The sequence below is a fragment of the Pogona vitticeps genome, chromosome 1 (assembly GCF_051106095.1).
Source record: "Pogona vitticeps strain Pit_001003342236 chromosome 1, PviZW2.1, whole genome shotgun sequence".
Lineage (NCBI taxonomy): Eukaryota > Metazoa > Chordata > Lepidosauria > Squamata > Agamidae > Pogona > Pogona vitticeps.
In genome coordinates this window covers 323,884,750-323,906,635 of record NC_135783.1, presented here as the reverse complement: position 1 = coordinate 323,906,635, position 21,886 = coordinate 323,884,750, and the positions used below count along the sequence as shown (strand labels likewise).

Genomic DNA, 21,886 nt, shown 5'->3' with positions numbered 1-21,886 from the left:
TATCAGATATTAGTAATATTTTTAACAGAAAAAAATGTTATCAACCGTATTTCATAAAGTTACTACAACATTTGAGTTTATCTTATTAGAAGAAAGATACTCACAGCAGTGACAGTTTGGCCTCAGCTTATATGATGATCCCTGAAGTAGATGTCTAAGGAACAACCACCTCATTAATGAGGAATCATATTTCTTAGGCAAAATCTGATTCTTAGCAGAGAGAAGAGACATAAATAGACAGTCTATAAAGTATGGTTGAGACAGAATCTTCATGTGTATGTAGAAAGTCTACAAAAACCACATTTTCTTCATTTTTGCAAATTTAGTTTAGTTTTGCTGCTTGTGGCCAATATAACAAGAGCTGCCTTTCTCCCTTTGTATGAGTGCCTGACTCTTTTAAACACCCTTCACAATTATCCATTTGCTCATTCTATTGTCACTGCACAACACATTATGAGGAAAGAAAGAACTGATTCCAGGTGAGTAACGGCCATGGCATTGTGAGTACAGGAGATCCCATATCTTTTAGATCCGGAAGAACCGACCTATCAATCAATCTCTATGAACTGGAGGATCACCACTAAGATAAATAACAGGTATTCCTGCAAGTGCTCAGCTTTAAAGTATGGAACTATAGCTCTTTTCCTCAGATGTATGAACCGTAGAGATTTCAAAACCAACTCAACTCAACTAGCATATTACTGTGGGTTTAGTTTTACAGTGATCTTCAGTATCCTAGAGATTTATAGAAACAGAATCATACAGAAATGATTCGGTATGTATAAATATGCAAAAGCTCATTTCCCCCCAAATTTGTAGTGAACTGTAGACTCAACCTTCCTTAGTACTGAATAGTTATTGAGTGTATGCTACATGCTGTCAAGGTGCATCTACATTATGACAACCCTATTAGGATTTTCAAGGTACATGTGGTATTTAAGGAGTGGTTTTACTTCTGCCACCCATCCTTTGGTGAGTTTCCATCAAAACACAAGTCTCCTAAGTTGTCGTCTATCACTCTATTCTCTCCAAATTTTTATTAGTTTCTCACCTAATATGGGGGCTAAATGAAATTCTTTGTTTTGTTTTGTTTGTTTGATTGATTGATTTATATACCACCCCATTAGTGAAAAGCACTGATGGCTGGTTTACAATGTCAAGTAAAATAAAACCCAATCAAACAATAAAGTAATCAATAAGTTGGTCAACCAATTAGACACAGCAGTGGGAAACAATGAGAGCTTGGTAAGTCAACAATTATGCAAGTCCATTGATTCAACAGGCCTACCTTGGTAGTTGTGACTAACTACTGGATTGACTCCTTAAATTTTTTTACCACATTTTGCAAATCACCTTGCCAAAGGCTACATAATAATCAAATTGAGTATTATTCCAGAATATTATCACTATTATGATTAATATGATTATCTTGCATATTATCATAGCTACATCACTTCTAACAGACAAAGGGCTTTACAATGTTTGCTAAATATTTTAATTTTTTTCTCATAACGTGAAATGGACCAAAATTCTCCTCCATCAATTCATTTGGTTTTCTTTCTTAGTTTTTCTTTTACTTAAAAATACACACACACAAAACAATTCAAACAAACTTTATTCTATTCAGTCTTTTTCTAAACCAAAATAGATTATCAAACCACACATATAAAAGAGCAATCTGGACACTGAGAAATGTTGCATTTTGCTCCAGACTCCAATAATGATGATGTACTGCTGCTAAAAGCAAAGCAGAGTGGCTCAAAGGTTCGAGTAAATTGCAATGGGCAGAAAGAAAGCATTTGCTTCCAGGTGGAATATTAATCCAACCGGATAAGCTGTCAAGTCCTTGAAGATGCTAATAAGAGTGCTGCAGAGGGCGAAATCATCTGTTCTAAATTAACAAGGAAGGTAGCACAATTTGGCACCCCAGAAGACAAAAGTAATGTTGCAGAGTGATGGAACAAACAGGTTTTTCTGACTAACAAAATAATTACATGTCAGACTATTTTTTATGCAAGTGGTAGAGACCACTGACTTAACATATATTTAAAAGGAGGGGTTGCTTCATTGAAGAATTAGAGGTCTTCCAACAGTTATTTGGTTTCAATATAACTGTTTTTGAACTTTGGATTCATAGTTCAAAAAACTATGTTTTGAGAGAGTAGTGGATGCTCCTTTGTTGGACAGAGGTTTGATGGCCATCTGTCATGGATGCTGTAACTCTGGATGTTCTGTGTGTAGCACAGCCTGGATCACAGGGCCCTTCCAAATCTATAATTTTTTATAGAATGGCAGAAATAAAGGATCTATGAGAGAGCACACTACAAAAACTGCCCTCTGGACCAGTGAAAGCCAAATGTCCATATCTTATTTTAGAGCTATCCAAACCTAAGTGCCATTACTGAAGACCTATATTCCTTATAAACAGATTCTGGATAGAGCTCTTCCATGGTGATAATTCCAATCCTTACCACCTAGCTTGTAGAAAAAGGAAAGATATTTCACAGTTGTCTCTATTATATACTACTAGCATGAGCTTTTGCTTGGAATTCCACTCATTAATTTTGGACTGTATTCTGCAACACTACTGTAAAGTAATGCTTTCTGTGTTTTAGGACTTCATGTTTATCTCATTTTATTTCTACCTCACCTTTCTCCCTGTAAAGGAACTTGAGATGGATTTCCCAGGATCTTCAGTCCACAAGTTCTTCCCCTTCTTCCATCAATAAGTTTATGTGCATGTTCTTGGTTTTCACTCATACTGCTTCTTTGTTGGTCACCTTCTTGATCCAGCAGCTTCTTAGCATACTGAGATAAATCCACATTTCAAATGCTTTTAACCTTTTAATAGTTAACTGGGTTAAATTTATGCCATGCAGTAGAACCAAGAACACGAAGCATTGCACCACAGACTGCTTCCTTGTAACTGATTGCTGTGAACATGATTTTTAATTTAGTCCCATTGCCATCACAGACTCACTTGACAGGGAAATGAAAGAGATCTCTGTGGATACTTCCATGTTGTGGAATGCTTTTCCCTCTTAAGTTGTTCCTCTTCCTTTCATGCTTCTGCCATCAGTTAGAATATTTGCTTCTTTATGTAGGTCTTTAATAACTAATATTGTGTCTCTCCTGGATACTGTTTTTTGTTCTTTTAAGTGTGTTTTTAAAGTTTGTACATCCTATTTCATTAATGTGTTTGTAGTGCTACTAGTTTTAATCATTTTGAGCTGCCGTGGGAAAATGCTTACAAAATATGTGCATCAGAAAAATACATACAAATATATATATAAACTATCCTATATGAGAAGAACAAAAGGTTTTGTAACCAGATGCAAAGTTGAAGTATGATGAGGGTACTCTGGTATTTTCACAGATGCAATGAATATGTGACTGACAAATTTTTACATTCATATTTCTAATGAATATTGTGTTAAACCTGTTTTTCATCTATCTTTAAATTGGCATTCATTAAGGAAAACTGAAGCATCAAATATAAATAAATGGGCTCAACTGCAAGAATTCACAAGGCCTCTTAGTTTTTGTCCCAAACCCACCACACAACTATCCAGGTTAAACCTTCTTGTGCTCCATTTCCACACACCCCTAGCAAAACATTATTAAGGGCCTGGAACAGAACAGAGCAGAAAGCAAACGTATTTTCATTATTCAAGTTTGATTCAGTTGCCAACTATTTCTTACTGTATTCCTTGTCTGAAAAAGTTACAGAACTTGCTATTCTGGTTCTGCCTTTCTTTTCTGTTCTCTTAATTCCTCTAGTCCACAATGACCTTGACCTCCACTTTCCTTCTGATCTTGCTACTTCCTTTAACTCTCCTCATATTATTTTGTTCCTCTCATTGTGTTGCTTTGATTTTTAAGAGCAGAACTTCACACCAAGGCTACTTTAACCCACAGGCTTAGGAACAAATGATAACACAGGCACCAAAAGACAGTGCCAGGAACAGGAGGCAGAATCAGCAGGCAAGACTGAAGTCAAATGAGGAAAGAAAATCAACTAAAGTTAGTCCTATGATCACTCAAATGAACTTGTTCTTAAGTTTCTCCTGGCCTAAAAAACCTTATGGCTATAAAAAAAAACGCCATATATTTAACTCACGATCTTCTACTAAATCTTACTTCCAGTATTTTGGCACTAAATGTGCATTGGTCAAGAATCTGAACACCACTATGGGGGGCTGGAAAACAAGCCTTATGAGGAAAGACTGCAAGAAATGGGCATGTTTAGCCCTGAGAAAAGAAGACTGAGGGGTGATATGATAGCACTTTTTGAATATTGTATTTGAAAGGTTGTCATACAGAGGAGGGACAGGATCTGTTCTCAATCATCCCTGGGTGCCAGACATGCAACAATGGACTCAAATTACAGGAAGCCAAATTTTGGTTGAACATCAGGAAAAAAATGTCCTAACTGTTAGACAAGTATGACAATGTATTCAATTACCTTGAAAAGTGGTGAGTGTCACAACACCGGAAGCATTCAAGAGAAAAGACAACCACCTGGCAGATATCCTTTGATTTGTATTCCTGCACTGGACAGGGTGTTGGATTCAACGATCTTATAGGCCCCTTCCAGCTTCATTATTCTTTAATTCTATGTTTCTACAAGTATCATTAAGGGGACTGGCAGCTTCAGATCATCAACATTGGTTGTTCTGGGTTTTTTAGGCTCTTTGGCCGTGTTCTGAAGGTTGTTCTTCCTGACGTTTCGCCAGTCTCTGTGGCCAGAGTACAGGTTGCTGTCCTCTGAAGATGCCGGCCACAGAGACTGGCGAAACGTCAGGAAGAGCCCGAAAAACCCAGAACAACCATTACATTCCGGCCGTAAAAGCCTTCGTGAATATATCATGAACATTCTTTATATGATGTGGCAGAACTTGTAAGACTTTGCTTTTATACTCCATTTTTCAAGGTTTTCAAGATGGAGTATAAGTCTGTTCCCACCCTGTTTTGTGCTTGCTGACAGAGGCTACCGGTGCCATCTTGAGGCAGTGGCCAGCTCCTTGCCTCTGCACATGTGGCTCGCTATCAGTTGGATGGTGAGCACATGCTCAAGGCAGTAGCTGGCTCCAGAAAGATGGGCTGCTGCTTCTGAGTGTGTTCCAACCCCCCAACTGATATGTAGATACATGCACAGAGACAGCAGGCCAGCTTCCCAAGGAGAATGAGAGAGAGAGAGAGAGATATGATTAGATATACTACTTCAAGGATACAATCTATGGAGCCTTATGGGAAGCATGACTATACCTCCCATAAAGACCTAGGCCTTCCAGGAAACATGAGACAGTTTCCTTTTTGTATAGCAAGTAGTAGGCCCTAGATTAGAAATAAGCCTTGGTGAGTGAAATTATGGTGCAATTTTAGAACAGGTAGCCATGTTAGCCTGTGCTAGCACATCAGGCAAAAACAAAAGGAAAAATTGATTGGTTGATTGATTGATTGATTGATTGATTGATTGATTGATTGATTGATTGATTGATTGATTGATTGATTGATTGATTGATTTGATTTTTATCCCGCCTATCTGGACCAACGGTCCACTCTAGCGGCTTACAATAATAATAAAATAATAATAAAGAAGACAAAATGTTGTGGCACCTTGAAGAATGACTAGACCTGAGGAAGTGGACAACAGCTCACATCAAAATATAGCAGTTAGTCTTCAAATCCTGCTGTTTATCTGCAGGTTTGAACTCCCAAAATTAGGCCTGAGGGATTCCTGGAGAATTCTGGGAGTTGGAATCCAGCAGCAGCAATGAATGTACACTTCTACAGTGAATTGAATTTGAGCCTTTTCCCACACTTTATTTCTCAGATATTGCCAGTAAAACTTGTGGAGTTCTGAGATTAAACAATGCAAATTCTGAAAGCAAGGCGTGGCAAAAAGGCTCATAGAAACAAATTAATTTCCAAATATAACCAAGAATAAAGCCATAGGGCAGGATCCAGGTATGGGTTTCTGGCAGAATGGCAAAGTGCAATGAAATCCACAGGGTGGATTCCCCCCAGAAGCCCATGTGCACTGCCAAAACTAGCTTTGGAAGTCTGGGAAGCCAGTGGAACTGGGATTTGGGCATCATGTATGGCTGAAGGGTGAGAGGAGTCAAGAGGAAGACAGTACTGCATTGACCACCAGCACAATTACCGGATTGAACCCCTAACAAAAGAGTATAGGAACATTTAAAAGAAAATCTGGTCTTTTTAAAATCTGAAACTGAGAGGAAAGAAGCTCTCACCTCAGATTATTTGCTTTTCTCTGACTCAGCAGTCAGGTTCTCTTCTAAGTGTCCTACTGGGAGTAAATGAAGAACACAGGCCATTTAAAAGCATGAGGAAACTCATTTTCCCTGCCAAGATTTTAAACATAATGAGTTTGGACCAGTGATAGTCTCACACTTTCTGAATTTTATAGCTAAACTATCAAATAATGGTTTCTTCCACAGTTGGCTCGACAATGGCAGTAAAAAATAAAGGTTGTTCCATTAAGATTCAGTTACAGGTACTTTATTGCTAATTAAAAGTCAGCTTATTGCCAGTGACAGGTGGGAAGAGGAAGCTTAAAATAATCCATCTGGCTTTGTAAACAGTGTTTTTTAAAAAATCGCAGAAGCATTAATGAAAAATAGTTTGAAATTAGTGTAAGTAAAAAAAAAAATTCCTTTCTTGTTTGTGTGATTGACTCACCTTCCACCCACACCCCAGCACTAGGTTGGCCCAAGGCATTCTGTAACCTGAAGTGATGGAGGGAAACTACCTCCTCCCTCCCAAAGTCATAGTTCTTTAGATCAGCCAAGCTACTTGCGCCCCCCCCAATAACCTTATAAACACCCTTCTCTTTATTAGTAGTACAAATACAAACAAACAAAAAATAACTTTGAATTTCTTTCCTTTCATGACACCCAGTTCCTACTGGCTGAGGCAGCTGCCTTGCTTTATATAATGGCTACAGTAAGCCCTGCATAAAGCAGAAATTGTGCAGACTGGATGTGAGAGTGGCTGTTTATTATTATCAATAGAATCTCATTTGAACCCAAAGATGTAAACTGGGGCAACTAACAGGAAAGCAGGGTGCATCAGAAAGCAGTGCACTCTCTATGGAATGTGGTCAGAGTAGAGGTTAAATCCTTACTTCTCTTACGTTCACATAGGGGCAAGTACTGTACAATTATTCCTCTCACTCTGCAAATGAGCGAGGCATTTTGTGGCACTCTGAAAAGAGAACAGAACTTGTGTGTGTGTGCGTGTGTGTGTGCGTGTGTGTGTACGTGTGTGTGTGTGTGCGTGCGCATGTGTGTGTGTGTGTGTGTGTGTGTGTGTGTGTGTGTGTGTGTGTGTGTGTGTGTGTGTGTAAACTAATCAAAAGGCAAAGAAGGCAAAATGATGATGGCTACTATTTTGTTGCCAAGATCCGGAAAAATATTAAGAGGAATGAGGATTTTTTTAAACAAAAAACTAATCTTGTTTCTATTGAGTGTTTGCATTTTGCTACTCAAAGTGAACCTATTATAATTTTGTACAGTAGCAGTTAGCACAAATTGTGGAGACAAGGGCTAGCTTAGTTCAGTGAATTAGTCATCTGGCTGTGGAGCCAGAGTTTGAGAGTTCAATTCCCTGCTGTGTCTCTTGTGAGCAGAACCAGTCTACGTAATCAGGAGCAAGCTGCACAATCCCCCAGGAAGAAGGGAATGGTAGATCACTCCTAAGTACTCTCTACCTAGAAAACCCTGAAAAGGATCGCCTGGGACAGCCTATATAATTGAGACTGAAGTACTGAATGAAGAATCTACGCCCACAGATTAGTGTAACTAAACTTCTCTGTTAAGTGTGAACAGTTGTTCCACATCTGACAATTCTTGACCGCTAAATTGCTGCCAGATTCAGCAGTGAGGCAATTAAGCCAAGCTGGGACAGTTTTCAGCAACCAATCCTCTCCCTTTTAGATTAAATCTGATTATTTCATCTAAATAACTTTCTGTGTTTTGTTCTCACTGCTTTTCTTTGAGCAAAGGAAATGCTGACATGCGTGTCTAAGCGCCTTCTGTCACTGCGTGTCATCTGGGTTGGCCTGGGACTGCAGCTGGCACTATGCTTTCCGCAGGCAATAGGGGTCTGGAAAGCACAAAGTTATTGCTCAAGCTGCCAAGCCCTCTGGCCAGCAGTTTGTTGTTTTATGTGGGTGCATCTACGGAAGGGAATATGTGTATATGTGTGTGTATATATTCACGTTCAGAATATTTGCTATTATTATTCCGTTTGACCAGAAACTGAAACAGAAGTAACCTGACAAGAGAAATGTAGCAACATTAATACCCGGAGGTTCTTTGAGCTGAAATGCCATGCACGATTTTCCCGTTGCACAATGATCTGCAGAGGCTGCTTTTCCATCTCTGCCATAACACCCCTCATCATATTAGGTCCACAGTTGACAGCATGAAAATGGCACAAGACCATCTATAGGTGAGCTGGTAATAATTAGCTTCACACAGCTTATGAAGGAATGTATCTATGGCAAATAGGATGGAAGACATCACCCATTTTTGCAATATCTCTAATACTGCACCGACATGTGCATGGACAATTCATGTAATCTTTTCACAAACACAAGGAGTAAAGAACACAAAATGCCCACTTGTGCAACTGAATCACAGTTCTTGGCAGCATGGAACTCTTTGGAATTCCTCACCACACAGACAAAGGAGCTGTTTTGAGAATATAAGAGCCATGCAGAATGAGACCATGCAGCCAACCAGCTGCTGGTGGGAAGTCTTATCAGCATGATATGGGTACAGGTGAACCCTCTGTCTTGGGTTCACCTGCAGCTGATACAGATAACCTGTTTCCCTGAAGATAAGACTGTCAGAATGCTTATGTGATTGTTGGTTTGTCTTACTTATAGGCCGCCTTTCTCCTGATAAAGGGACTCCATGCTTCAAATATGATACTGGCATAGCAGAGTGAAAGAGAGTGAGATGGAAATGAGCTCAACTAACTGGAGGGCTGCATCATGCTGAAGACATAGTCCCATTCCAGAATCCTGTTCAGGCACTGTTCCCCATAAGCAATGATGAAAATTTGCTAATCCCACCTCCCTCATCAGTTTCAACATATGAAAGTGACAGTTTGAAGAAGTGAGGATGTTGTTTCTGAACCCAAACCCTTGTTTTGTCTTGCTCTGGCTCATGAGGGGGATTTAGGATTCTTCTCTTCAGACTGCCATTTTTACATGCTGATACGAGCAATGACCTGTTCGTAGCCATGAGAGTGGAGAAGCTGAGGCTAGTAAGCTCTCCTCGTCGTTTGTGCAGAAGACCTACTTTAAGAACCTCAGAACAGAGCTTTGGTTAACCATCAGAGACACAGAATCCAGATGGCATGGGGAAATCCTTTCAGTGCCAAGAAAGAAAGAGAGCAAGTGAGAGACAAGATATATAAGAAGGCTTTGCTTGCAGACATTTCAGTTGGATCTGGAAATGGGTGACTGCAAGCACACATGCTGCCTAATAAGGTTTGTGTTTTGATTTTGATTTTTAAAATATGATACACAGATCCTAACCCTGCAGTGACAAGCTACAATCAGCTTTTGATTTCATCAACTAGTCATGCTTTAATCATTCCTCTTGGCAGATCTTTCAACATATGTTACAGCGCCTTCTTCTAAACCAGCCATCCCCAATGCTGTTTATTAACACTGCCTTTTAATTTATTTTGGGCTGTTTATGATATGCAGCCAGTGCATCAGAAGAGCTGCCATCAGCCTCCAATTCTCACTGCTGGGAAACATTTGAAGGTTCATTTAAGTCCCACAAAATGAGTAAAAGATGAAAAATTAAACAGTACAAACACCATATATGAGAAGTAGCATTAGGGATCTCAAACAACCCACAAAACTGATCAAAATTCAAAGCTGAGGTCACCTCATGGTCCCCAGGACAGCTACCATAAAGCAGAGAGTTTAAACATGCAGGGACTGAGCCAATTTTCTGTGGAGTACATCCTGAATATATTAAAAATGTACTCAGAATATATTAAGAAGCCTAAAGGGTTTGGGACTAACTTACCCAAAGGAGCATTTCCTCTTTTATTTACCTACCATATGACAAGGTCATCAGCCTTCACACTGCTTGTGGCTTTACTGTAGGTCCAAGCAATCAAGAGGGGTTGATATTCACAACAATGTCCCACTTTCGGTGGTAAAAACTATTACAGATTCCAAAGGATGCTTTCTTATTCTGATTGTTCCCATTTCAAACAAGACAATTGCGTTGGTGAATACATATGGCCCAAACCTAGACTGTACCAACACGTTTCATGAAAATTTAAGTTAACTGGCTGCCACTATCTATGATCATTTAATAGTTGTGGGGTGCGGGGTGGGAAGGCCTTCAAATGAAATGCTTGATCTAATTTTATACAGGAATATGCTTCCTCATGAATTAAATTACTTTGTTCACTCTGCAATTTATGGTTGTATTTCTGAATTTGGACTTGCAGATGTCTGGTGCTTTCTATAAACCTACAGGGAAATGGCTCTGCCTTTTATAAATCTGTACACCAAAACTACTTTCAGCTGTATTATTACTTGACCTCTTTTTCTTTACTCAAATGTGTTCAATACCTAATCAGTTTCTTAATACACTTGTACACTGAAGGCTATCGAGTGATCTAAAATATATAGAAATAAATACATAAATAAAGATATGATCAAATATAAACAGCGGCCATTCATCAAAAATGGGCATTTACTTCTTATATGGCAGTGAAGGTTTATAAGCCTTCCCTTATCTTACCATATTGAATTATGAGATATATGCCCATACAGCCATATGGATGATAACCCTGTCCCCTCTTCTGTATCACAATATTGTTACAGGAAACAAGCAGCAGCAGCAGCAGTGGTTCCTCCACAATGAAAAGGATTCCATGGGAGCCTCAAGACCTTTGGGAATGGTTGGAAATGTTTTATTTCTGGAAAAATCACTATGGCTGATGACGTTTAGCCTTATGCATTATAATTGCTTGAACAGGATTTTAACTAGTAATATTCAACACATAGTGGCAGTATGGGAGATGCATGAGCTATGGCTGCACTGACCATTAATGATGGATGGATTGTCTATTTCCAGTTTGTGTCAGTTTTGTAGGTATTCATTCATATCCCATTTCTGTTTTAATTTGAATTTGGAGTATGTATTGTGGAAAAAAATAATCAGCCACAAATTTGTGTTTAAACACAGATTTTAAAACATATTTTCTCTAAAAAAAAAGATACACTTGTAAAATATATTTCTTCTCAAGGCCCGCATTCCTAAACATATCTTATCATAAAAATATCTATTTTAATAATTTTTGATGTGTATTATTTGAGCCTACAACTGCACTGTGCAATGCAAAGATGTGCCAAATCTGAAGAAGAGCTGTTTCCCAATATGGCTGTTATGTCTGTGAGGGGAGGAAAGGGTCAACAGAAATCCAGAAAGAACCAGTTCTTCAGTTGGCCCTACTGTGCATGCCTGGCTGTGAAAAAGGATAAGCAATGTGCAATTTTGCACAGGCCTGCCTAGAAGAAAGCCTGACTTTTGGTCTACTTTAAAGTTTGGTGGAGGTCCCTGTGTCTTCAGCACTACACCCAGGGTGAGGTTCTTTTCCCATTTTTCCTCTCCTGGCGCTCTTTTTCCCTCAAGACAGCCAGGAAGGGAGTTCTCTTTCTGTTTCCTCAGAAAAGGAAAGCCTCTTTCTGTAGCTTAAGGCTAAGATGTCTGAACTGTCTTGTAGTTATCTTACCTTTATTTTGTTTTATCATTTCTCTTTTTACTGTGAATTTGATGTGGGCAGCATATCTTCCTGTGGAGCCTCTTCACAAGAATTGCTCAATATAAGTATAATATGAACAGCCAGGTTTGCCACTCACAGTGATATGAAAAGAAAAGAAGTATACTGATGATCGGGAACCTGCATAGCTCAATGGGCTGAAGTATCTAAATGACTGCTAGCAATAATGGCGTATTTAGACAGACACATTTCTTGCTATTGCATTTTTAGTGCCAGGGATGAGGAGTGGTATTTGGGGATTTCTTTACACACTGATACACCTTTATTAGCTTCATGTAATATGCACCGTTACTTGAATGAGTGGGAGATGCCATTTATTTATTTCCTAAATTTCTTTTCTGCTGACTTAGTGCTAGTTTAAAAACAGAGTAAAAATAATAGACAATAAATAGGAGTTCATAAACCCAACCACCCAACACCAAAGATCAATAAATAAGACATGTATGTAGCGTTCACCCTTGTTATGTAGTAGTCATGCATATTCATGTTGCAGGCTAATGTTGCTAAGAGGCAGAGCCGAGAGATATGTAATAAAGAGGCGGAGTCAGAGAGTAAACAGGCAGTCAGTCAAAGTCAATCAGTCAGAGAGTCAGAGTGGAGAGGGAGATAAGTGTGTGGTATTTGGGAGATCTGAGGTGTGATTAACGTGAAGAGTGAATAAGAACTGTTATGACAAATAGAAGGTTGAGGCTGATGATAAATAAACCTGTAGAAGTTACCTATGATTAAGAATCAAATCAATTAATAAGCAAGTTTTATTTGAAAGACAGTGAAGTTTGGACCTTCATCTTCATCCTTCCATAATTAATGTTGATTTAGTGATCAACCGGTAGTAGTGGGTGAAAAGGAACATTAGTTTGCTTTCGTGTGCTCTGTGTTTGGAGAGTCAGGCAAGGGGCACAAGGGGTGGGTTTTCAGCATCTCAGTATCCTGGCCATAATAGGCTGAAACTGATCCAGCTGAATTGGGGAAGGCGATGCATTGATTGTTCCAAACCAGTCTACTGAACTATGAGTGTCTTCAATCAATGAGTGGAGTCAATGTCCCACCTGATGGTCTATTTGCAGCTTTTAAAGAAATCTGCAAAGTGATTATAAATAAAATATCCAAATATCCAAATAGAGACTTGTACTAACCATGATCTGTGAGGCTGTGGGTCAATAGAATTCTGCCTTCTGCCTGACTTATTAACCTGAACCTAATGGTCTTCTTCACCACTTAATGGCTTTAGAATACCTTCTGGTATGTTTCCATCACACAGAAAAATTAACATCTGATGGGTCCCTCCTTCACGCCCTATTCTGTCACCTGCCCAGGCCACATTGGTATACCATCTCCTGGCCTTGGCTTTGATGGGCTCGCCAGCTAAATCAGAGATAAGTCCTTCCAAGGCCTCCCGAAATCCATAGGCTTGCTGCCCTTATGCAAGCACCAAAATGTCTTAGCCAGCCTTGTACACAACTCTAGTGAACAACTGAAAGCTAACAAAACAAATAAGCCATGCCATGTCATTCTCATGATGGCACTTCTTTGTTGTTCTTATTCCTGAATAACAAACATAATTTTGTATTATCAACCACAGCAAATCAGAATCCCTATGGACTAGAAAACAAGGGGAAATCATTCATTTTTTCTTAAAGTTATTTATATCCTGCATTTCTGTCATAAAGGAATTTCATGAATATGCACATTAATTTGAATGAGGAATTTTAAAAAAATACAAATAATACGTTCAAAGAATCAAAATAACAAAAGACATTTAAAATCTGCTAAATGCCACAACTGCAAAGCTAGCAGGTCCAGCCCTGAAAGTAAGACTGTAGCATCCTGAGAAAAGAGAGGTTTAAACATCATTTAAAAGGCAGGAAATTACTGGGTCATTTACAGCTCCTAGGTAAAGCACTTTTTCAACTGAGGTATGGCTAACAAATGGCCCTGCTTGGCACTGTCCTCAATCAAACTTGGTTAGAAAATCTTGCTAGGCCTCTCATGGTGATCAGAGTCAGGATAAGTGCACATCAAAAACAAGGAGGCAGTGAGAGCATGAAAAAGAGTAAACATTCCAAAGTCTTTTTAAGATAATAGCCCTATTAAGGTGTTCCTTATCTCTGTCAAGTGACCATGGACAGATGAGAGAGCTCTCGCTTTGCCCTCTTTGATTCTAATACCATCATTCTCTTACATATTGAGTAACAAGTCTGAAAATGAGAGCCTCCAATATCCGTAGGCACTGCTCACATTATTCTGGACTCTGGAAGATTGTGTTCCATACCATGTGGCAAGTCTCTACTGATAAAGGAGACCTTTCCCTTCAAGCTCTACATGTAGGCCAGCAACAACACTTAAAATGGAAGAGGGAAGAGCTTGAGCATCCTTCTATGGTGATTTCAAATGGGTACAGAATGCCTGAGTAAGATTATTCTACAATACATTTCAAAGGGCAATTCAAGCACTGCATTTTTCATGGGTTTAATTCTCCAACATGCAGCCACACACCTTTACACAGACCTCTCCTTCCAACATCCATCCTCTGGTTCCAAAGGTCGCCCTGCTAAATCTCATCTTTAGTATCTACAACAACCTGAGCGTTATCAGATGAAACATACCATCATATTCACAAGCTCTTCTGTGTTTTGCTTAATTTCTTTACAAGTAACCTTCAGTCATGTGCCCGTCCTCTTTTCATATCTTTAGAGAGAATCTCACTTTTTCCTCCAGTTTTCTCCACCCCCACCCAAATATTATCTTTTGAAGTCTTCTGGGTGGTTGTGTTAATCTCAGGATTAAGCAAAAGTCCATGGTTTGTCTTGAACACCTTATCAGTTTCTGGGAGACATTTACAAGGGGAGAAAGGCTGCGGTTTTGATAGCAGTAATTGTATTTAGCTTGTAAGATACAGGACCATTTATCTCATGTCTAGAAAATCAAAGGGGGGAAAGAATAGAGAATGCTGGCTGATTTTTAAAAACCCTGAATAAAAGCAAAAATAAAAATAAAAATAAAGGAAGCGAAGACCCCCCTCCCCCGTAGCCCTAAGTAGGAAGGTGAGAGAAGAAATGGACTTTCCATTTTGTAAACAACCTCTTCTTTTCAGGAATCGGATAAACGAGGAGAGTGTAAGCTGAGCAAGAGCCAGATAAGAAAGGAGACATTTCCAAGGAAATTAGAATTCATTGCAGTTTGAACTCCATAAATCTTTGGTGCTTGGTTTGCAAAAGCGTTTGACCTCATTTTTAGAGAGCTGCAGAGCAGCGGCACTCTCCTGGGTCTCCTCCAGCTTGCTCTGGGGTTTTGGAATGACAAATGTTAGGAGAAAATAAATGTCTCTTACATTTACTTTTGCTACCTTTATGTTTCAACTTTCACAAAACTCTAGCTGCCTGGATAGGGTTACAAGGCAGTTTCCTATTTGAGAACTGGCCAAAACCACACCAGCTTTATTTTAGCATGCTTGCCGAAATAGCATCCAAAAACTTGTTTGTATGCTCCCCATCCACTCAAAGCTGCAATCTTAAAAAAATCTACCAGTCACTAAGGTATGCGGAACAAAGCGGGATTTATTCCTAAGAAAACCTGCATTTTTTACCTAGCAAACTTTGTTTTGTGGCTACCCCTTTGGCAACCCAAATAGAAATAAAGAATAATTACAAAAGAAAGAGTGCCTTATTCATGTCAGTTTATACAGTGGCAACATGAAAATAAGACAGCTTGAGGAGGAATTTTAAAGTCATGTGAGATTCCTCAGTTACACCAAGGAGCAAAGTAACAGGGGCTTTGTACAAAGGATCTCTGGTGTCATTTCTTTTTGAAAAGCAAAGGGCATGCACACCCTGTCACGGACACACAGCAACACCACAGAGCATGCACAGGAGGACAACCCATCTCATGTTTCTTAAACAAAGCAGCAGTCACCACTGTTTGGGGCAATTGGTAGCATATATGCAGAATCTGGGCAATTTTGTGTACAAATGGACAATTTTCCAGAAAATCTACAAACTCTATGTGGATGACATATAATTGGGTGGAAGAGTTAACATCCTGGAAGACAGAAACAACATTAAAAGATATTTTGATGGGCTCAAAGCACTGGGTTGAAATCAACAGAAAAAAATTTAACAGGGGTAAGTGCCAAGGTCTAAAACTATGAAATAGAAACCAAATTCACAGTTACAGGATGGAGAAAACTTGCCTGTGCAATTCTGCGTGTGAGAAGAATCTTGGATTTGTTGTAGATCATGAGCTGAATATGAGCCAATTGTATGAAGCAGGTGCAACAAAAAAAGGCAAAAGCTATTCTAGGCTGCATTATTGGAATTATAGTCATCAGACCATATTAAATGCTAATTTTCCTCTATTTGATACTGGTTAGTCTCACTACTGCGGCCAGTTCTAGACACACCATTTTACAAAGTGGAACAGGTTGAGATGAAGGTAACAAGGATGATACAGGGACAAGAAACCAGGCTGTATAAGGAAGGATTGCAAGATCTGGGCATGTTTATCATTGAGAAAAGAAGACAGAGGGAAGATATTATAATACTCCTCAAATACTTAAAAGGTTGCAATACAGCGGAAGGGCAGGATTTGGTCTTGGTCATTCCTGAATGCAGGACATGTAATAATGGGTTCAGGAAGTAAGATTTTGCCTGAATATCAGGAAAAACTTCTTAACTGTTAGAGCAGTATAACAATGGAACCAATTACTTTGGGAGGTGGTGAGCTCTCCAACTCTGTAGGCAATCAAGAGAAATCTAGATAGTCATCTGTCAGATATACTTGGCTTTGAATTCTTGCACTGAGCAGAGAGTTGGACTTGATGATCTTATAGGGCCCTTCTAACTCAGTTATTCTATGATTCTACGGTAGGTTGTCTGAATCTCCCCTCTTTTAAGACACCTCGTGATGGTGAGTACCAAACTTGTCATCTGCACTAGATTCTGGTTACTTCAGAAAATACATTAGTGATGTCCACTAAAGATACATCAACTCATTCCTTATAGATCACATATCATGTTCCTTTTGATAAAGACATTTGGCAGATCCTTTTGGCAATTTATATTAGTAATTCTCATTCAGCGACTGCTTGGGGTTGAACTGTCCTATGTGTATATGTACTTTTTCGCCAATATTTGTTGCTGCCTCTTCTTCTTTTCTACATCAAACAGCATCAATATTCTTTTTTTTCTTTCTGCTGAGTATGTGTTTAGAGCCAATTACGACATTGTGACATCATGTATCCATTAGGATTTGCCTAACATGGCCAAATCACTGGAAGCATTACATTGCTTCCAGTGATTGGAAGCAATGTTGTAGTATTCTACTGCCTGAATGCAGTGTGTTGCCTGGGAATTTGGCTGCAGCATTCTGTCTTGTCACATGTATCATTACATCACAAGTTCCCTGTGGCAAGACAGAGACCATCAGCTTGGTTGCTACACAACAGTTCTTACATTCCCTCTTCTATTTCATGAAGATCTTTATAGTGCCTGTAATTGCCGCCTTGATCAGCTGCTCTGAGGTTCAAATGCCATTAAGAAAACTCCTTTAAGGATAGAGTACCACAGACAACTGTAAGATGCAAGGGCATTCTCTTCAATGATAAGGATTATTATTTTAATTTCTTCAAAACTTAACCAACCTACAAATGTTTTCCTTTAAATAAGACCTGTACCCTTCCCTTTCCTGGCCCTTCAAATGAACAGCATAGGTACCATAACTGCTTGAGAAGTAATTGGATATTTCAGTGTTTTGTTGGTGCCCAACTGCATTCTCCATTCTCTCGTCTCTGTAGAAGGAGTTACAAACTTTACAGTCTTTACATTCCATCAGGCTGGTTTCATCTTAATTCCATCTTGACTGATAGTTGTGCTTCGAGGCAAGGCACCACTGTTATCTCTTGGTTGATTTAATTAATAACAACTGGCCTACCCTCTTAGGCAATTTGAAACTTCAAATAACTGCAACTCCTTGCATATCATCCCATAAATGTGACAGAAAACCGCAAGACATAGAAAACTATCTACCTAGAAACTTCTCAGCAGTTCAGCTCATCATGACAATTCAAGACAAGAATGTCCTTTGCCAAAGCTGTGGCGTAAGTTGAGGAGCCGCTCCTAAAAAGAAGCATAGGGAAAGTAGGCTGAGGAACTTTGATTTGTTGTGGGCCAGCCTGTCTGCTGGGGTTTCCTCCACTCACAAACACTGCTGGTTCTCTACAGGAGCTTTTACTATTCTGAGAGCTTTCAATTGCTCTGGCAATTGTCCATCAGCCGTTTCACCTCTTTCCTTCCTCCAGGATCCAAAAAAAGTTTTCACAAACATTTTTGCTGTTGTTTGACGAAACAGTTGTCAGGTGGCTTCTGGAATTAAGCTACTGGTGGAAAGGCAGAGGTGAAGGCGAATGTGGGTCATGAGAAAAGTTTTGGCTGTAGTAGAGCAGTCTAACCACCACACTATGAGGCAATGGAGGTGAGAGAGAAATGTACTATGGTAGGTGCCAAAAATCTCCACCCCAGGAATTCTATAGCAGGGATGAGGAAAGCAGATCACTGGACACAAACTTTTTCCCACCAGAAGGCAGATGAAACGGAAGAGGAAGTGTGTATTTATTGATGATGTACAGTGGATGAGTTGTTTGCCCTTTTCTTCCGTGTTTGCTCTTTCTATGTATGATTGGCTTCTGAAAGATAAAGGACTACTTTTCTATAGCCATATGTTGAGAAGATTACAAAAAGATTGACTTCCTCTTGGCTAGAACTGGGGAAATTGACAGGCCAAAGAGACAGCCCAAATCAAAGAAGGTGAAGAATTCAGGAAGTATTTTTCATGCCCCTTCTACTCACGATCTATTCCTTTGAAATTCAGTTTGTCCCCTTTATTCCTTCTGGTGAGTTTTGAGCATATCAGCTTCCTACTCACTAAGCTCCCATGCCAAAGATGGATAAGGTAAAAGAAAATTGACAATTTCTTTAAAACCAAGAATTCATGGGCAATACCATAGTTCATTCTTAGCTAAAACAAAGAAACAAACAACAACCCCCCCAAGTCAAAAATCTGCTTTCTCTTCCAGTATTTTTATTCAGTATGCACACTACCTACCTAGGGTATCTCCTAGTCTGTCCTAATTAATTCAGAAGGAACCTCCAAAAATAGCATTGATTGCTGTTATGTAAATCAGGATCCTGTTTTATTGACTGTTACTTTGCCTGGAAAACATGATAACCCATTAGTGGAGAAACAAAAGAATATAGTTAATACTAGAAACAGAGGATCTATTTGTTGTTCATGAACTAAAGATATGATTTCCCTAATTACTCCAATTATTTCTATAGAGCTGTCAAAATCATTAAAGTTTCTTTTAAAAAAAACAATTAACTACACTATTCCAATAAATCACTGAGCATGTTAGTTGAGGAATAGAATGATCATGTTCTTCAACCAATGAATAATACAGAAACTCAATATTTCTTCACAAGGTAGAAAAATGCCTTTAGCGGCCTGTCTCTGCATCTTCTTTCCCAACCCCCCATCTATGCACTTAAATTTCTGTTTTCCTCTTTACTTCAGCTTAACTGGGTTGTGCATCTTCTATTCCAACAGTGTTGATCAACAACAGCAGTGAGTGACATGCTTTCCAGTGCAGGACAGGGTACAATGAAGGAGCAATAGAGGGCTATCTGGCTGAAATATGATCTATAGGTCTTCTATTACTAAATTAAAATAAAACCACAGATGAGTCAATGAGTCAATACCCAGCTCTTTTAATCACATGCCTCTAGTAATACTGTTTCAGTCTTCATGTAAGTCAAGGCCATTAACACTTGCCTTGTTATGGGATATTTAGATTCCAAACACAGATTTTTGTTAGTGATGCCCTAGCAGAAAAGAAGAAAAACAATTAGAAATATTTATAAACCACGATGCTGACTATCCTCTCAGACTGATATTAAATTTATGGAAGCTCTCACTTCCTAGCCTCTCACTTCCTAGCCTGTGTTTCATCCTATTCTCATTGATTTAAAAAGGCCACAAGCAGCAGTTCAGCATTTGCCTGATCGTTGTGGTTTTAGTTTCCAACATACATGGAAGCATTATCCATGATCTTCCCTTTAAAAACTCCATCAATACTCTAGAACAGGAGTGAGAACTCTTGGCCCCTCCATCTGTTTGTGAGTTTAACACAAGTCATTACCACTGATCTGAAATTCAAAACGTTTTGAAATTCAAAATGTTTGGGGAGCCAAATATTCTCCAGTTCTGTCCTAGTGTTGTCTGAGTTGTCGTTCTTCCACTCTCTGCAAAATCAGATTATACCCAGAGACATGTGTCAGTATGTGTTCATTTTTACACATTACATGCTTGCAACTCCTCTTCTTACAAAATGCATCCTTTTCCCAACATGGCGAATATGTTTTCAGTTTTCTTGAACGGAGACAATTCCAGCTCAAGCTCTTCATTCCTGCAGATGGAGCTGTGGAATGATTCTTCATGGCTCTCCAGCTTACTGTGTCGTTCCTTATTTTAAGGCCTGGAATTAGTAGCTTAAAAGAGAGAGAGAGAGAGATTTCTCGACTAGACATTTACCTGAAGGGTAATGTTCATTCACTGGCCATCCATCCACTTGAAGTGTTGCATTACCACCATTTCGGGTGAAGCGCACCACATGGTATTTGCCATCGTTCACCGGGGTGCTCTCTTCTTTGATAGAGATATCAACTGTGCCAATGTTGAAGACAACACCAATCTTGCCTTGTTCCTGTGAAGAAAAGAAGTGGGAAAATATTATTAAAGTTTTGAAACCAAGTCCTGTGTGGAAAAGACTTGGTCACAGTTAGCTTGGGGAAGAGAAAATGAAGGAAGGGTATGACAGTGGTTATCACATACAATATGCATTCTCTGCTTCTTTAGAGGACATGACTAAAAATCGAGGCCTCAGACTGCAAGGAGGTAGGTTTCAGCTAAACATTAGAAAAAGTTTCCTAACGGTAAGAACCCTTTTGATAATTAAATATACTGCCTCAGGTGATGACAGTTTTTCTTAATGGATGTTCGCTAAAGTAGAGTCTGAAGCTGCATGGCTATCCATCAAGGATACTGTAGTTATAAGATTCCTGTTTCATGCAGGAGTTGGTCTAGATGACCCTCAAGGCACCTTCAGAGGTGAGAAAAAAATTATTGTTTGGAATGTGGAGGGTGGGGACAACTTCTAGAATCCATCAGCGTTTACACCAATAAGATTTCAGACAGTTTTTTCCAATCTCTGAGAATTTCATGTTCCACCTATTAGCCAGTGGGGCAGGCCAGGCACAAATGTAGCTACTCAGAGAAAAGAACACTTTTTTTAAAATTCATGTAAAGCCAAGCATTTCTACTAAGTACTGCTGGGACACATTGTAGGGGTTTTATGAGTGATTTAAGCAGAAACCTGAGTTTCATAAAACACTGATAGTGCAAGCCTCACTGCAATTTCACCTCTATATTTTTTCACACTTGTGTTACATTCTTTTTTTGAAAGGTGGTCAGGACAATCTGCATGAGGCTTTATCCTATTGCAACATTATCATATCCTGGGATTAGCAATGGGTGAGAAGTTCATTGGGCTCGAAATTTGTAAGAATATATCCTATTTACAACAAGCTTATCTGAATGCAGACATGAATACAATTTGCAATTGGAAATCCACATATTTATGAGCTGGTGTTCCAATTCACATCTTCAAAGGTATGTCCAAGAAATTTGTTCTTTTTGTAAAATGTGTGCCATTGAAAAATCTGCACAAAACTACATTTCCATGTTTTAGTCAATACTTTTTGCAAAAAATCATCCCCCAAAACATGTAAATTTTTAGATTAGGCATCCTTCAGTCTCGAGAGACTATGGTAGTGTGTTCTGTATGGAGAACTTGGAACAGCATCTAGTGTGGCTGAGAAGGCCAATTCGAGAGTGACAATCCCTTCCACATTGAAGACAAATACAATCTGTACCCCGTCTAGTTCCCTGATTTTGCTGCTTTCATGAGTGCCTCTCTGCTGGACAA

The 21,886-nt window shown here is 39.1% G+C and overlaps 1 protein-coding gene across 9 annotated transcripts in view; it reads right to left on the bottom strand.

The window, feature by feature from the left end:
- The window catches only part of NRXN3 (neurexin 3), a 1,709,419-nt gene that overhangs the window by 166,689 nt on the left and 1,520,844 nt on the right, over window positions 1-21,886 (bottom strand). For all 9 annotated transcript variants that reach the window (XM_078393277.1, XM_078393271.1, XM_078393299.1 and 6 more), the window contains one exon: window positions 20,434-20,605. In XM_078393277.1, the coding sequence (XP_078249403.1) occupies window positions 20,434-20,605 (172 nt within the window). The remainder of the gene's footprint in view (window positions 1-20,433; window positions 20,606-21,886) is intronic.